Source organism: Indicator indicator, chromosome 39 (assembly GCF_027791375.1).
Source record: "Indicator indicator isolate 239-I01 chromosome 39, UM_Iind_1.1, whole genome shotgun sequence".
Taxonomy (NCBI): domain Eukaryota; kingdom Metazoa; phylum Chordata; class Aves; order Piciformes; family Indicatoridae; genus Indicator; species Indicator indicator.
This window is the reverse complement of record NC_072048.1, coordinates 572,888-589,840: the sequence shown is the minus strand read 5'-3', so window position 1 is coordinate 589,840 and position 16,953 is coordinate 572,888. Positions and strand designations below refer to the sequence as shown.

Below are 16,953 nucleotides of genomic sequence, written 5' to 3'. Positions count from 1 at the left end.
TCTGACACAGAACTGCTCCCCTCACACCTTCACTGCAGTCAGTGCCCAGGGGCAGGACCACAGCAGGAAGCAGACGGAGAAGGAGCCAGAGGCAGGAAGTGATTGTTTGGAGCTGGCTCCATCCTGGCACCACTGCCAGAGGGTTTGGGTCACTCAGCAGTCACTGCAGGCCCAGCCATGCTGCCACGCTGCCAAACCACGAGGTGCCCTCACCCCTTTTACAAGGAGACACCAGGAGGAGCTCAGGGAAATCCTCTGGGCAGCAGGAGCAGGCTACAGGGGCACCGTGGAGGGAGCAGAAGAGTCAAAGCTTTGCTTTTTTTCACTTTTGTGTTCTGATTTGTTTGGTTTTGTTTGTTTGTTTTTTTCCTTTTTTAATAAAGTTAACAGTAAAACAAAATTCACCAAAGCCTTCCCCTCCCCGAGCTGGTTCCCTCTTCACACACAAAGCACACACAAGAGAGGTCTCCAACCAGAGGAAGGGAACTGCTCTAAGTACAAGGAGGCGGTGGGGGCAGGGTCAACGTACGGCCTGGTGGAGGTCGAGAGCAGGTCAGGGGGGGGCTGCTCTGGGGCTCTTTTAACCGAACTGGAAAAAGAAATTTCCAGGCCCAGAAGCTGAAAGAGGGGAAAATGAGAGAGGTTAGCAGCTCCTGAGCCCAGCCTGTCTCCCTGCACTGCTCACTGCCTGGGGCCAAGCCAAGGCTCTGCTCCAAACGCTGAGGGGGCACAGAGGGGAGGCCTCTGCTGGGCACCTGCAGCAGCTGACGTCCCACAGGGCCAGGAGTGGACAGCTGGCAGTGGGGGGGAAGGGGAGAGGCTTGCAGGGAGGAGGGAAAACAGCACAGGGAACCTGCCAGGCTGCTCCAGTTCCCTGAGCTAAAGGCCCCCAAGGACGCAGCTCCCCAGGGGCTCTGCTGCAGGCTGGCAGAGGAGCCCCCAACCACACACCAGGGCTGGGGGCACCCTGAGCAGCAGCTTCATGACCTGCAGCCACCCCAAGGGGTCTGCAGGCAGAGGCCCCTAGGAGGGCTCAGCAGAGCTGTGCTGCATGGGCACAGCCCTCTGACCAAGAGCTGCCAGCAGCAGCAGCTGCCCCCATGCCATGGCACTGCTCCTGAGCAGCCCTGCCCCATGGGATGGCAGAGCCCACAGACACTGCCAGGGAAGGATCCCCTGGCACTCTTGACACCAGCTGGGATGCTGTGCAGATGGCACTGCCCAAAAGCTCTCAGATACTGGAGTGGCAAAGCCAAACTCTCCTGGAGGAGCACATCCACCCTGGGGGGCTCAGGGGTCCCACCCAGGGATCTGTGTTTTTCCATCTCCAGAGCTGGCAGCAGAACCCCTCCACCTACCTTCAAAACTGAAGCCACCTGGCCCACCAAAGAAGGCCTTGAAGATGTTATTTGCATCAAAGTCTAGAAGGAGGAAAAGGAAGTTGTAAGCTGGAGTGAAGCTGCCACTTACAGCCCTCAGCCCAGAAACTGGCACTGAGCAGGGGCCCAGCCAGCTCCCTGCAAGGGGACAAAAAGCCACCAAGCAGCAGCCTCTCTGGGCACTGCAGCACAGAGGACAAGGCCAGCAAGCAGCACGAAGAGAGCAGCTGCCTGAAAGACAACTTCAGGTTCAGGGCAACCTGAGCATTGTGGATGGGCAGCACTTGGGGCCCACAGTGTGTGTAGTGCTGCCTGTGGAGGGCTCCTGCCCCTCAGCAGTGAGGCTCTGCAGGCTCAGGCAGAGGGAGCATCCTCCACACCACCCAGAGCTTCACAGCTTCAACCAGCAGAGATCTGCCACCCACAGAGCCCAGCCCAAGCCAGCTCAGGGCATTACTACAGAGAGGAGGTTTGCTTTAGGGGGGGGTCAGCTCCACATCGTCTCAGGAGCCACCACCAAAGCTTGGGCTCCATGATCTGGAAGTTCTTTCCCAACTGCAAGCATTCTGTGACCTTTCCAGAGCTGTTGTGCAGGGCCCAGGAGGGACACTGACCTCCCATGTTGAGGCCATCCTCTTCCAGGTCCTGGCCGCTGTCATAGCGAGCCTTCTTCTTGGGGTCTGACAGGATGGTAAAGGCCTCCCCCACCTCCTTGAACTTCTTTTCCTCCTCCTTCTGCACCTCTGCACTGGCCCCACTGTGTCTGTCTGGGGACACAACCAGCAGCAAGGAAGCCTTCAGTGCCCAGGGGAGGTGGAGCCATGCCCCATTCCCAGGCTGCCTCAGGTCTGAGGGCTCAGAACTGCTCCAGGGGTCCCTTCCCATCGCTGCCCCTGAGTGCTGCACAGAGCGAGGGGAGCAAGGCCACAGTGCCCACCCTGGTGCCAGGCTGGCAGGGGGTACCTGGGTGGTGCATCAGCGCCCTTTTCCTGTAGGCCTTCTTGATCTCATCTTCTGAGGCGTTCTTGTCCACCCCCAGGATTTTGTAGTAGTCTTTCCTCTTGCTCTTCTTCAGCTCCACCTGGGCATTCTTGAGCAGCTGTTTGTGCTCTGCAAGGGGCAGTGCCAAAGGAGAGCAGCATCAGCGCTGGGCACAGCCTCCTGCTTTACAGGAGGACAGAGACCAACACCTTGAGTGGAGCTGGCATGCAGGACTCCAGTGCCACAGGTAACCACCACAGCCTGACCACAGCCAGGCAGCTAACTACAGCCTCAGTGCCCACCCAAGGCTGGCTCCCAGTGCAGGGAAATGCACTGAACCACAAGGACCAAGGTCCCTCTGCTGCACTTCAGGCCAGGAAAGCAAGGGGAGAAGCTAAGGAGCAGCAGAAGCAGGGCAGTGCTGCAGCCATGTGCTGGGCAACCTTCCCAGCACTCCATGGCAGAGAGGAAGCAGCTGCTGAGAGAGGCACTCAGGGTGCTCCTGAGGACAACCACAGCTGTCAGGGCTGGACTGGTCCCGCTCCAGCCCAAGCCTCAACACCCAGTTTGGTCCTGCAGGGGTAACAGGGAACAAAGCAGTGCTTGATGTGGGGAAAAAAAGCAGCCACACACAAATGGCAGTTCAGGGGCAGTGGCGGCAGCCAGGAGGAGGGCAGGAGCTCACCTTTCGTCTTCTCCGTCTGGTAAACCTTCTCATAGTCGCGGACAGCATCCTCGTACTGCTCCGTGTCCATGTAGCTGTGGGGAGGGACACTGCTGGGCAGCCCAGGAGCCCCCCCAGGGACACTGCTGGCCAGGGGCAGCCCAGGAGTTCCCCAGGGACACTGCTGCCTGCCTGGGAGCCCAGCACCTGCTGCCTGTGGGGATTCCTGGCACAGGGACCTGCACCTGGGGCTCCCAGCAGAGGCTGCAGCCTCGCTTGGCAGCTCAGGGTCTGCTCTAACAACCTGACCATTGCCAGGCTTTGTCCAGCCACAGGAGCCCATCCCAGCCAGCAGGACTCCACTGAGGCTGAAGTGATAATCTTGGCACCCCAGAGGGATGTGTGCCTATCTGTTGTCACTACAGCTGCTCACTGTAACTCGGCAGCTCCTGAGATGGGGCTGGAGAAGGACACTGGAGGCTGTCAGTTGAGAGGAAGGCTGCAAGGAGAGGTTTGGTTCACCTGCAAGCCTGGCAGCTTTGCCCCAACCTGGGAATAACCAACCCTGAGGAGAGTAGCCAAGAAATCTGCAGGCGGAGCAGAGCCTGGAGTCCTGCCCTGGTTACTCCAAAGGAGTCAGAGACCCAGAGCTCCTCTCACCACCTGCCCAGCCTCTCTGCACCACCCTGGGGCACAGCCCATGACTGAGGATGGAGTCTCAGCTGTTTTCTCCTACATGGGAAGCAGGACAGAACCTCAGCTCTGCCAGCTCTCTTATACCCACTGCAGTCCCTCTGCAAGAGCTGCTGGGGCTCTGTGGCTCAGGAGCTCTCACAGCAGCCCCAGGAGCCCAGCAGGTGAAGACTGGGAGTCAGCCCTGCCCCTGCACAGCAGCCACAGGCAGCTCAGGTCCACAGCACACACAGAGCTCCCCTGCACCCCTCGCCAGCAGGAAGAATCAATTCAGTCCCCTCAGGTCAGAAACTTCTGCTCAGTGAAGCTTCAGATGTGTCCCCCCTGTGCCCTGCTGCTGCAGGGGGAGGCTCTGCTCACCACTGTGCCCTCCTCAGGTAGGCTTTGATGTAGGTGTCGTCCAGCTTCACCGCCTTTGTACAGTCGTCAATGGCCTCCTCCAGCTTCCTCAGCTGCAACACCAGACACAAGTGAGCCCCAAGAGCAGCCCCTGCTGAGCTGTGCTGTGGCTCTGGGCAAATGGAAGGTGCAAAGAACCTCTGAATTCTCACTTGTTTGGCTGTCTGCCTAGGAATTTTATTTTTCCCCAGAATACAGCTTCTGGTTCCTAGAGAAAACAGAGAAGCCTGCCCAGGGGCATGGGGAGCTATGGGGAGAGCTTCTCTTCAAGAACTGCACTTGGAAACAAGGATCTTCCTGAGAGCAACCTGAAAACCACCTCCCAGTATGCAAACTAAGCCTCTGACAGAAGAATAAGAACACTGACAAGAGGTTTTGCGGTTTTCAGTGTTGTTTGTTTCAAGGCACAAAGAGCCACACAGAACATTCCCTGATGCTGCCTGCAGCTCACCTCACTACCCAGGGCTGCAGCACAGCCTCTGCATCCTAATCAGAGCCTGGAGAGCCCTGAGGAAGAAGAACTGTGCCTAGAGGAGGTACAGGGTTGGAGCTGGGAGCAGTGCCTGCTCCTCTGCATCTGTGACTGAAACACAAGAGCAGAGCTGGGGAAAGCACCCAGGGTTTGGAACTGGGTCAGCTTTTTATAGCCCAAACCCAGAGCAAGGCAGAGGAGTGGCAGGACTGAGAGCTGCAAAGCACAGCACAGCTACCTCCTCATCACTGGGAAGGAGACAAAGAAGGCTGCTCATGAGAAGCTTGAGCTCCACTCCTCTCTCCCTCCCACTCTGCAGCTCCAGCATTTGAGTTTGGTGTCTTCAGGAGTCAGATACACTGGCTGGAGAGGATCCAAGCATTGTGCAGGCACAAAACCCTGCACACACTGCCCCCAGCCCTGGCAGATCAGCTGCTGCAGCAGCCCCAGCAGCTGCCCAGGGGAAGCACTCTGCAGTGTGAGGAAGGTGCTGAGGGAGGTGGAGGCTCAGGGCTCCTTACCTTGGAGTTCACTGTCCCTCGGTTGCAGTAGAGCTTGGCATTGGTTTTGATGTTGTTGGGATCTATGCCCAGGGCCTCTGTATACAGTTCATGAGCTAGTTTGTAGTTGCCTTCCTTGAATGCTTTGTTTCCATCTTCCTTCTTTGCTTTAAGCGCTTTGGCATTCTGGAAGCAAAGAAACCCTGGCTAAGGCCCTGAGGGCAGTGGTCCAGGGGCACCAAGCACCTTCCTTTGCTGGGTGAGGTCCTCAAACAATTGTTCCAATCTGGTTGCAGACACCACTGCAGGACATCGAAGTCTCAGCCCTGCTGCAGCAGCTGAGCTGGCAGCAGCCTGCACTCCCCAGCAGTGGCACAGGAGAGCCAGTGCCAGCTGCATGCACTGCTGTGGGCACAAAGGTTGCCCAAAGTCTGAGATCAGAACAGAACAGGGAAGCAGATTTGTAGATTTAAAAGCAGCAGGAATGGGATCTTTAGGAACAGAAATCTACAAGCGAACAGATGTAAGAAGTCACTCAGAGAGCTACAAGAGAGCAGAAACGAGGGAAGGAGCAACATGAAAGGAAGAGTTCTAAATGCAGGGCAGCCTCCTGGTGCCAAGGCTGAAGCTGGAAGTCAGAACTGACATCAAGCTTCAGTGCTGCTGCATCTGTGCAGGGAAGGAAGGAGAACGAGAGGCAGGCAGCCTGGCAAGTGTCACAGCAGGAGCAGCAGCTGGGGCAGGGCTGGGCAGGCTGCTGGGGCTGCAGGGCAGCAGGGATGGATCCAGAGAACGCAACTGGGTGCTTGGTTAGTGCCCCCCAGCACTCCCCACTCACCCGGCAGGCCAGGCAGGCCTTCTCGTGGTCAGGAGCCATCCTGAGGGCCTGCACGAAGAACTGCACAGCCTTCTCGATGCAGTCCTCGTAGTAGAGGCAGAGCCCTCGCACGTAGAGCGCGTCGGCGTTGGTCGAGTCCATGCGCAGGATGTCGCTGCAGGGCAGCTGGGCGTCAGCTCAGCACCCCCAGCACCGGCCCAGCGCCAGCCCAGCGCTCCCAGCACCGGCCCAGCGCCAGCCCAGCGCTCCCAGCACCGGCACAGCACCAGCCCAGCGCCCTCACCACCGGCCCAGCACCAGCCCACCACCAGCTCAGCACCCCCAGCACTGGCCCAGCACCAGCCCAGTGTCCCCCCAGTGCCCCCACCACCCCCAGCATCAGCCCAGTGCCCTCCCAGTGCTCCCAGCACCCCCAGCATCAGCCCAGTGCCCCCCAGTACCAGCCTAGCACCTCCCCAGCCCCCCAGCAGCCCCTCGGGTGCTCACCTGGCCACGGACTGGGCCTCTGGGTAGCGTCCCAGCAGCGCCAGGCACTCGGCCTTGAGGATCTTGAAGCGGTGGCAGGCAGGGGCGAACTCCAGGGCCCGATCCATGCAGAACACAACCTGCAGGGGCACAGCTGTCAGCTGCTGCCCACAGGCCTTGCTCCTCTGGGCAGCAAGAGGAGCCCCCAGACGTCTGGAGGCCTCCTTTCTGAGGGATCTCCCTCCATGGGCAGTGTTCTGCCCTCTCTTTCCAAGGGCTTTGCCTGCAGCCCAGCCACCTCCCTCCTCAGGGTGAGCTCTACCCTGTTCACTGCTCAGAAGCCAGCCCTGCCCCACCAGCAGAAGCTGTGCAGCCCCTGTGCCAGCTGGCTGATGCCAGGCAGGGAATGAGGCTAGTGGCTGAAGCAGGAAGGTGCAACCTGCCAGCCTCCAGGGTGGCAGGAGGCAGGCAGCTGAGCCTCACCTTCCTGAAGTCTCTCTTCTCAAAGTCCACCTCAGCGATCTTCTCATACTCCAGCACAGTGCTGGCATTCTTCAGCTGCAGGAGGAGAGCACAGCACTGGGCACAGGGCAGGCACTGCCCCACGCACCCTCCAGCAGCATTTCAGTGGCCAATCTCTAAACCAAGACCCACTGCATGGGACCCCAGAGCATGGGGCAGGGGCACAGCAGCACTTCTGTCATCCTGACAACTGCTTTGAAACCCAGAGCCAGCTGGCAGCCCAGGGAGACCCCTGGCAGAGAGGCACCAGAGGTGGGCTCCCTGGCACCAGCCCCCACTCCTCCTCTGCAGTGCTGGGAGAAGGCCCAGCTCAGCCCCCACACTCCTCTGCCCAACAGGGACAGCCAAGTGCCAAAGCCCTGCTGAGAGTCAGGCCCAGAGGCTCAGGCAGCAGCCCCCTGCCCATTCCTCCCAGCACACAGCCACTGCTCAGCACCATGGGGATCCCACCCTGCAGGTCTGAAGCGAGAGGCTTTACCATTCCCTCTGGCAGCCCCAGGTGCTGGGCACAGTGCCCTGGAGGCAGCCCCTACCTCCTGCTGTGCCTGGCAGTTCTTGTGGTCCAGCTCCAGGACCCGCTGGAAGCAGCGGCTGGCAGCCATGGCGTTCCCTAGGGAGAGGTGGCACTTCCCTTCCCGCAGATGGCCCTGAGGGGACAGGCAAGAGGTAGCTGCAGGAGCAGGGCAGCCGGACCCAGCTGGCAGGTGTGGAGCTGGCACCTACCCGCACGAAGCTGTCGTCCAGCCTGACCGACTGCTGCGCATCTGCCAGGGCCTCCCGGAACCTGCCCAGCATCATCAGGGTGGCAGCTCTGTTCCCGTAGTAGCTGGCACTGTTGGGGCAGGTGTCTGCAGGAGGAGTAGCCATGGTTAGGGCAATGCAAGCACACCTGGAAAGGCTGTGGCTGGGTGAAAGCCTCCCACTGCCCCCAGCCCTGCGAGGTGACCCCAAGTGAGCCCTGGAGCTGCTGCTCCTGGCACAATCCCTGCCAGGACTGCAGCCTGTGGGGCTCAGCCTGGCACCACTGCTGGCCCTGCAGCACAGGGGTGAAGAACACCTTGGCTGGAGGACAAACCTGGGCCTGCTGCAGCAGTCTGGGGACACTTCACACCCTGAAGGCGTTCACCCTGTGCTGGGAGGGACCCAGGGTGAGCCAGGAGGCAGCTGGGGCTGGGCTGGGGGAGGCCATCTGAAGCTGCTCTCACCTATGGCTTTCGTGTAGTAGTTGTAGGCCTCGTTGTAGTCCTTCTTGGCATAGTAGGCATTGCCCTGCTCCTTGAAGGATTCTGCTTCTCTGGAAGGAACCACAACACCACAGCTGAAGAGCACTGAGCACCAGAATGGATTCTGACCACGGCCAAGCAGCCCAAGACCTGCACCAGCCTTTGGGACCCTCTGGGGCAGCCACAGACAGACACTGTTTGTCCACTCTCCACAGCACACAGCCAGAGCCCTGGCCCCAAACAAAGATCAAATTCTACCAATGAACAAAGACCAGCTCAGACTCCATCCCCCATATCCTACCAGGGGTGTGGGCAGCACATCTCAGCCCCAGCCATTCTCTGCTCCACCACCAAACAGTGTCCTGCAGGGCCCTGCTGCCTGGGATGTGGCCCTGGCACAGCAGGGAGTGGGCAGCTGATGGCTGCAGGTCACCATTGTCCTCCTGGATGGCCACCAAAGGCTCTGAACATCACCCTGGCTGGAGCAGGGCAGCAGAAGCCAAGAGAGTCCATCCAGCTGGGTGCCCTCCAGTGTGCCAGGGCAGAGCTGCACTGGGAGGGTCACTCCCAGGCTGGGCTTCAGCATTTCCCTTCAGAGAAGGCCCCAGAAGGGAAGGGGCCTCTGGGCACCACTGCTGCAGAAAAGCTGCTCAGATGGACACTCAAGGGGAGCAGAACAGAACCAGGCCAGAGAACACAGGACAGGGAGTGAAGAGTCTCAGGACCCCTTACCCTCAAACACCTCCAGCCAGCTGCTGCTGGGGCTGAGGAGCTTCAGTCCTGCACCTGCCACAGGACAGCCAAAGGCCTGAGCCAGAGCCAGGCTTTAGCTCCCAGGTGCACACAGGCTCCTTAGCTGCCCAGGCTCATCTGCCACAGAAGGCCCAATGCAAGTGACACAGCTCTGCACCCTCCACAGAGCTCTCACACAGATCAGAGCAGCTCTGGATGTGTCCCAGGACAGGACTGGCCCAGAGGGAGCAGAGACCCTCAGGAAGCCAGGGCTGACTGCAGGGCTCAGTGCTCCCCCTGAGGGGGCAGTGCTGCCAGAGGCCCCCCAGCTGTCCCAGGGCACTCTGTGAGGGGCAGCAGGGAGGAGGAGCCCAGCAGTGAAGGAGGCAATGTTCAGGCAGCCCAGCAGGGCCAGAACAAAGGGAATTGTGCTCAGACAAGTTCCCATCTTTGCAGTTTGCTGGGGCCTGCCATTGGCCATTCCCACACAGCTGCCTCATGCAGAGAGTTGTTTTCACTGCACCAGCCCAGTGGTGCCATCTGGCAAAACAATGGACACAGGAGGTGGCACAGCTCAAGTGTGCTCTTCACTTTCAGTTTCAGCTTCTCTTGTCAGCTCCACTCCAGCCTGGGACCAGCCCCAGCCCCGCAGCGCCCAGCCCCACGCTGCTCACTGGCAATCGGAGCAGTGAGTGAAGTGTGGCATAGAAATGGGCGCTGCCAGCACCCCACCACCTCAGAAGGGGCTTGCCAGGGCTCCCAGGCTTGGTCCATCCCTGCTGCCCCTGCTTCAGAAAGCCATGAACTGGCCTGAGATGGGAAACTGCCACCCTGGCCTCCCCACATGGCAGCCAGGGCACAGCTCCATGCCTGCTCCTCCTCCCCTAAAGGCCGCCAGAGCTGGGAGCCATCCTGTGCCTGTGGGATGGGTCCATGGCACCCGGACTCAAACTCTGCATGATGAAAAATGTGTCCCAGGACAGCTTTGAACATCACAGCTCAAAGATAAAAAGCAGAGAGCAGCAGGGCAGGGAGCACCCAGGTGAGGACCCAGGTTCTGGGATGGACAGAGAGTGGCAAAGGCAAACTGCCCGAGGCAGAGCTGCAGGTCTGAGCTCGCAGGCAGGAGCAGCAGCAGCTCTCCCCTGTGCTCCACTGACACAGAAAGCAGCTCCAGCCCTTGTTTACCTCCTCCCCGGCTGTGACAAGCAGAGCTGCATGCAGCTCGCTGCTCTCGCTGCCGATTGTTCCACCCCAGCAGATGCTGCAGCCTGAATGAGCTCATTCTGCACCCGCACCGATGGAGGCTGCGCTCCCCCCGTGCTGCTTTGGGAGCTGCAGCAGAGCCGTGCTGGGCTGCAGCCACCCCTGGGCCGAATGTGCTGCGCCGAGCGCAGGCAGTGAAGAGCTGCCCCAGGGAGCCCAGCCGGAGGCTCCTCTGTCGCTGCTGCTGTGCCCGGGGGGCTCAGGAGGAGGAGGCTGTTCAGAAGGACTCTCCCTGTGAGCTCAGCAGTTCATGCTCCCCCACCCCTTTTACAAGGTTTGTCAGATCTGTGACTCTTGAAGTGCCCCAGCCCCTACCACAGGCTCTGCCGCTCCCCTTGCCCAGCCCAGGTGGCAGAAGGAACCATCGCAAGGCTGCTTCCACCACCTCTGCCCCTTCCCAGCACAGCAGAGCTCTCAGCAGCAGCCCCCCCAGCACAATCCCACATTTGCCTCACAGCTTCTGCCTCCTCCTGGCAGCTTTCACAGGTGGCCCCCGCTCTGGCACCCCTGCAGCCCTGGCACTGCCACCTCTCCACACACCTTGCTCCAAGTTCTCAGGGGCTCTGTGTGCTCCACAAAGAGCAGCTCTTGGCTCTGGGTGTGCTGGCACAGTGCCTCTCTAGCCAGCTCCAGAAACCTGGCACCTAAGCACGTGGCAGCTTTGCTCCCCCAGCTCTCCTGACCCTTACTCCCACTCCCTTCCCTGCCTCCATTATGAAACAGTCACAGTTAAAATATCCAAAGCTCCAGGAAGGCTGCAGAACACTGCCCAGGCCCAGCAGGCTCTCTGAAGATGCTTTGGCACACACCTGCCTGTACAGAGGGCCTCCTGCAGAGGCTCTGCCCCTGCCTGGTGCCTTCCTGAGGGCTGGCATCCAGGGCACATTCTCAGCTGTCAGATGTTCCTCAGCTGCTGGGTAAAATAAGTTGAGTGATCTCAAACCAGCTTACAGCAGGCAGATGTCTGAGCTTAAAATTAGCTTCTGTGTTTGCCACTGGATATCTGAGCCTCTCCCCTCCCTTCTCTCAGCACTCAGAGGAGCAGGCCGGGGTGCAGCTCCCAGGGTGCTGGGGAGCAGCTCCCTCCAACAGGTGGGTTCTGCTCTGAGTGAGGATTGACAGCGAGGGGAAGCCGACCTCCACCAGCAGCACTCCTGTCCCCTGCCTCTGCTGCAGGAAACAAAGACACCCCAGCCCCCCACCCCAGGGTGCTCAGCCCCCCCCGGCAGGGTGTTCAGCGCTCCCAGGCAGGCAGCCCCATGCTGGCCCTGCTGCAGCAGAGGCTGCAGGGCTGCAGCACAGGTTCCCTGCACATCAGCACCCCCCACTGAGCAGCAGCAGCTCTGCTGCCAGCAGCAGCACAGGAGCAGGAATGCCACCTGCAGCCCTCTGCAGCATGCCCCCAGACAGGGAAAGCTTCAGCCTGGCCACACCAACCCTCTGCACGGGCAGCCCAAGGACTCCCCAGCTGAAGGGCAGTAAAGCTCTGTCCCAGGGCTCCCACAAAGCCCCCACCTCACCCTCCACACCCCCATCCTTGCCCCCAGCACCTTCACAGCACCTGAGGACAAACTCAAACATGGGAGACCAGAAGCCACCAGAACCAAAACACATCACAAGAAACCAAAGCAGTGACCCCAGCCTCTGGCCAAGAGAGCAGCCAGGGGAGCTCCCAGCTTTCACCAGGCCCTTGGGGAACCTCCTCACCCACAGGGCTCAGCTCAACCCCAGCCACAGCCCCACTGCTCCTGGCAGGGTCACCTAGAGCTGGGATGTCCTGCACCAACACCTCTGAGGCTGCAGCACAAGCACAGAAAGATAAACAATCTGGGCCTCATCACATCTCCAGACCAGCCCAGGGGTGTCTTTTGAAGGGGCTGCCACATCCCCCAGAGCTGAGGACAAGGAAGATCCAGCCTGAGGCACACAGCAGAGCCTAGAGCTGCCAGGGAATCCTCCCTAGCCAACCTCCAGTGACCCCAAGCTTGCAGAGCAGCTGGGCCCAGGAGAGAGCTGTCCCCATGGGTTAGAAACCTTTCAAATTAATTACAATTAAAAGGAGACCTTCAGGGGGCAGAGCAGCCCCTGCAGCCCAGCTGCTGCCCAGCAGAGGAGCTGGAACTGCCAGCACCAGCAGCCAGAATCAACACCATGACACCAACCCTTTCCATAAGGACACCCCCAGGCTGTGCAGCAGACAAGGATAGTCCTGAGGCCACAGCTCCTGCCCCTCAAGCAGCCCCTGAGGGGGCAGGCTGGCACCTCCCCAGCTGTTCCAGGGCATCAGCTCCCATCACTGAGCACAGATTGGCACTTCTGCCAATTTCCTCATTTTCCTAGAGCCTACAGAACAGATTCAGGCCTTCAAAGCTGAGTCTTTAAGCAAAGGATCTGCACCTTGTGGTGCTACAGCTCCTGAGGAGGCCCAGACCACGGAGCCCATGGCACTGCCTTGCAGCAGCCATTCAGGGCAGGGTCTCTCTGCTGCTGGCCTCCCAGAGGAGCTCACCCAGCCCCACCCCAACCCAGATTCCAGCACCTCTCTGTGCCCCTGGGGAGCCTGCACAGGGCTCAGGGTGGTTTACAAACATCAGACACCCAATAAAGCCTCCACCCACTCCCCACAATGCTGCCACTCACCCTGGCTCACAGGAGATTGAGCTGCACCTAGTGTGAGCCAGGAGGGGCCACAGCAGAGGGTCAAGCACAGGACCCCCAGGAAATGTGCCCTGGCTGGCACAAGAGGAGGAGGGTGCAAAGCCTGAACGTTCTGAACAACCAGAAAGAATAACTGGAAGCAGAAGAATCATTCCCTGCCCACACATCCCTCTTTTAGCAAGATAAAAGGGTAACATCCCAACAGCAGTGTGACAACACCTGCCAAAGGCACTGCCTGGTGACAGCCCTGAGCACAGCCCTGGCCTCAGGACACCAACACAAACCCTGCTGCAGAGCTGGAGCTTCACCCCCAGCAGGACCCAGCACCACCCCATTCCTGTTCCTGTCCCATCCTGCCCTTCTCATGGGATCATCCCACTGCTGCCTGGTTTGCTGCAGTGACAGCTGGGCAGGAGGCAGGAAGGGTGAGGACCAGCAGCAGCCTCTCACACGTGGCTGCTTTGAACATCCCAGCCAGCACGCTTCAGTAGCCCAGGGGCAGGAAGGAGTTGCCCACAAAGCACAGGGCCCTGCACTTTGTCACCAGTGGAACCCAGCAGCAGCTAATTGAACTACTTGCAGTGACATCAGCAGGCAGCCAGCTCCTGCCCTGTGCAGCCTTCAGTTCCTGCCAGCACACCACAGCACAAAGCACCTCGGGCCAGCAGCAGGATTCAACACTTTCAGTTTTGTTTCCTCCTTTGAATTCCAGCCCCTGAGCAATTTTCTAGAGCAGTCATCTGGCCTTGGCCAGGAATAGCTCTGCCCTCCCTGGTTCCCCAGGAGATCTGCCCAGGATGCTGCAGAGCCAGAGGAGGTTCCCACACACTGGAGCTCCTCAGCTCCCTGCCTGCAGGCACTGCGACGCTCTGCTGCCGGCAGCCAGCAGAGGAAAACATGCAGGGAAGGGTGGGATTGCCAACCCCCCCCCAGCTTCAGCCCACGCTCCCTGCTCCCTGGGCAAGGTGCACCAGCTCCCCTCGGCAGCAAAGCAGCTCCTGGAACCTGCAGCAGCTCTTTAATGAGGACACTTCCCGAGCAGGACCCTGCCCAGCCGCTGCAGCTGACAGTTTACCATTAGCCACAGCAGGGCAGAGCAAAACCTGCCCTGTGCAACTTCCAGTGGGGCCAGGGAGGAGGGGCTGGGGATGGTGGAGAAGCAGCGAGGCTCAAAGGAATGAGTTTGGAGCCTCCCTTCCACGCCACAGTTTAATGCTCCCCTCCTCATCCTCAGCAACAGGGAAAGCTCTCTGCAGACAGCAGCCCGAGCAGCCGCCGGGCAGAAAGGACCTCATCTGTGTTTCTAGGACACTCCGGCTCCAGCTGCCTGCCGCAGTCCGACGGCTCCTCAGGGGCTGTGTCCTGCTGCCACTGCACAGCGAGGCTGGGAGCCCTCAACCGGGACAGGCACCCGGTGCAGCCCAACGCAAAGCCTCTCCCGCAGCGTTGTCCGGCCTGGGGCCTGTCCCTGCCCCGGGAGCTGCAGGCGCTGCCCTGCGGGCCGAGGCTAGGCCCTGCCGAAAGCCTTTGCCCCAGGGTCCGCGCCGGGCAGCCACCAGCCGCAGCCCCTGGGGAACGCGTCCTGCCCTGCCGTGGCCGGTGCCCCGAGGCCGGCAGCCGCCGGTGCCCCGGTCCGGTGACGCTGCCCCTGCACAGCTGCCGCAGTCTGCCGGACCCCCGGAGGAGGCCGGAGGGGCCCTGCCTGTCCGCCGGTCCCGGTGCTGACCCATGCGGTAAGAACCGGCTTAAGCAGCGGCGGCTTCCCCGCGCCGAGACCCCGGGACCCGCCGCCCCGGGCCACTCCCGGCGTCCCCAGCCTTAACCGCCCGCCGGAGGAGCCCGGCCCCACCGTGGGCGGCACCGGCTCCCCTGCCCGGCGAGGCGAGGCCAGGCCGACCCGCGGCCGCTGCTCTACCTCCGCGTCTCCTCCTCGCTCTCGGGCTCGCCGGGGCCGTCGGACGCCGCCATGACCACATCGCACTCGGCCGCCGCCGCCATCTTACCGCCGGGCCGGGCTGGAGACTGGCGGCGGGGGCGGGCGCAGCGCCGGAACGGGAGGGCCTTCCGCTGACAACGGCGGCGGCGCGGGGGGGCGGGGCTGCCGCGGCGGCCGCCCACCATGGGGCGGCCGGGGCCGGGCACCGAGCGGCACCGGGAGGCACCGGGAGCAGCGCGGCGGAGCCCTCACCCGGCGTCATCCGCGTCCCGGGGATCCGGCAGGCATCGGTCCTCCCGCCAGCAGGGGGAGCTGTGGCCCCGCCGGCCGCCTCCGTTTCCGCTGCCGTGCAGGTGAGGCCCCGCGGCGCGGGCAGGGCTGCGTTCATCGTCCGGTATCCTCGCAGGCTTTGTGCCCGTTCCAGCGCCGGGCCGGGCCGCCGGAGCACGCAAGGAGCGGCGCCAGCGGCCCCCCGGTCCCGCATCCCTCTGCTGACAGCCGTCTCCCGTGGGCGGACCCCCGCAGCGGGCCCCAGTGAGGCATCATGGGGAAGAGCTGCAAGGTGGTGGTGTGCGGCCAGGCCTCCGTCGGGAAAACCTCCATCCTGGAGCAGCTGCTGTACGGGAACCATGTGGTCGGTGAGTCCGGGGGACCGGGATGGAGCCTGCCCGGGGTCTGCCCTGCCGCTCTCACCCGTGCTGGGCAGGGTCTGGCTGCTTGGGCAGGGCGTGTCTGGAGAGGCCCCAAACGTACTGGCGCTGAGGCAGGAGGAACTCTGTGCCCTGCCCGAGGCCACCAGGCTGGGGCCGTACTCCAGGCCGTGCCAGGGCCGGCTCCGTGTCGGGGTCCCCATGGCTTCCCTGCCCACCTCCCCGGCAGGCTCCGAGATGATCGAGACCCAAGAGGACATTTACGTGGGCTCCATCGAGACGGACCGGGGGGTGCGGGAGCAGGTTCGCTTCTACGACACACGGGGCCTGCGGGACGGCCTGGAGCTGCCCAAGCACTGCTTCTCCTGCACCGATGGCTACGTGCTGGTCTACAGCACCGACAGCAAGGAATCCTTCAAGAGAGTGGAGCTCCTCAAAAAGGAGATTGACAAGTCCAAAGACAAGAAGGAGGTGAGGACCCCCAGGGAAGGGGGCTGCAGACTGGGATCTGAGCCCCTTTTGCAAGTTCGCACCCAGAGGCCACTTTTCCTCTGTCACAGGATGGTAGTAAGGGTCCCTGTTCCCTGGGACACTCGGCTGTAGCTGTTGTCCTGGGATGCTCTCTGAGCCTGCAGGTGCTCAGCAGGCCCTTCCCCTTCAAGGCTGCTTTGAGGCTCACATGTGCAGACAGGAGGGGGAGTTGCCAGAAGGGAGCACTGGGAGCTGTGGTGGTGTAAAAACCCTGAGCACGGAGCGGGAGAGCTGCAGAACTAGGCTGGCGCTGGGGGTCTTCAAGGCAGCACCCTGCAGTTGGAAATCTGGTGCCTTCAGGGAGCTTTCTCACCCTTTTTTGAACAGGTAACCATTGTGGTTTTGGGCAACAAGTGTGACCTGCAGGAGCAGCGCCGGGTGGACCACGAGGCAGCCCAGCACTGGGCCAAGGGTGAGAAGGTGAAGCTGTGGGAGGTGTCGGTGGCTGACCGGCGCACTCTGATCGAGCCCTTCATCTACCTGGCCAGCAAGATGACACAGCCCCAGAGCAAGTCTGCCTTCCCCCTGAGTCGCAAGAACAAGGGCAGCGGGTCCCTGGATGGCTGAGCTTCCTCCCTTCCCTTACTGCCTCCTATTCCTTGTCTCCCTCTTCCCTTGCACCACCTCCTGCTGAGGCTCTGCTGTGTCACAGAGGAGGACTGGGAGTCCCAGGGCTGGGGGTGGCCTTTGAGGACAAGACAGGTGACCAATCTCCCTGCAGCAGGCAGGGACCGCTCCTTCCCCTGCCCAGCGCCCACAGACGCCAGAGGGGCCCCGGGAGCGGCGGGAGGGGAGGCATCACGGCGCTGGCCAGCAGGTGGGGATCGGCGGCAGGGCTGCTCTGGGGCCGCGGCTCCCTCCGGAGCTGTTCTGGGCTGACTGCCACCGTGTGAGCAGAGCCCGGGGCTGGCCCTGCCTCCAGCAGAGCTGCGGCCAGAGCAGCTCCGGCTCATCCTGCCCTGCGGGCCCAGCCGCGGTCCCCTGCTTGCCCCTCGGCTGGCTGCTTGCTGCTTCCGCACAGGCAGAGCTGGCATCCTGCCCCAG

The 16,953-nt window shown here is 61.6% G+C and overlaps 2 protein-coding genes across 3 annotated transcripts; one reads left to right on the top strand and one right to left on the bottom strand.

Annotated features, from left to right (window-relative positions):
• Window positions 1-236: 236 nt before the first annotated feature.
• Window positions 237-14,790, bottom strand: DNAJC7 (DnaJ heat shock protein family (Hsp40) member C7). Its single transcript, XM_054396858.1, has 14 exons — window positions 14,708-14,790; window positions 8,119-8,207; window positions 7,637-7,761; window positions 7,447-7,560; window positions 6,875-6,949; window positions 6,413-6,531; window positions 5,927-6,080; window positions 5,110-5,274; window positions 4,078-4,169; window positions 3,046-3,119; window positions 2,343-2,489; window positions 1,994-2,146; window positions 1,359-1,421; window positions 237-618 (listed from the first exon to the last, which is right to left on the bottom strand). Exons 1-14 carry the CDS (start codon window positions 14,788-14,790, stop codon window positions 581-583), a joined length of 1,491 nt encoding a protein of 496 aa, XP_054252833.1. The 3' UTR covers window positions 237-580.
• A 482-nt stretch (window positions 14,791-15,272) lies between these two features.
• On the top strand, window positions 15,273-16,672 carry NKIRAS2 (NFKB inhibitor interacting Ras like 2). 2 transcript variants are annotated; one of them, XM_054396862.1, is made up of 3 exons: window positions 15,273-15,366; window positions 15,608-15,681; window positions 16,237-16,672. In XM_054396862.1, exons 1-3 carry the CDS (start codon window positions 15,273-15,275, stop codon window positions 16,474-16,476), a joined length of 408 nt encoding a protein of 135 aa, XP_054252837.1. In that variant the 3' UTR covers window positions 16,477-16,672. The 2 variants fall into 2 exon arrangements, with proteins under 2 accessions (XP_054252837.1, XP_054252836.1); XM_054396861.1 differs by having other exon boundaries at window positions 15,608-15,849.
• Window positions 16,673-16,953: the final 281 nt, after the last annotated feature.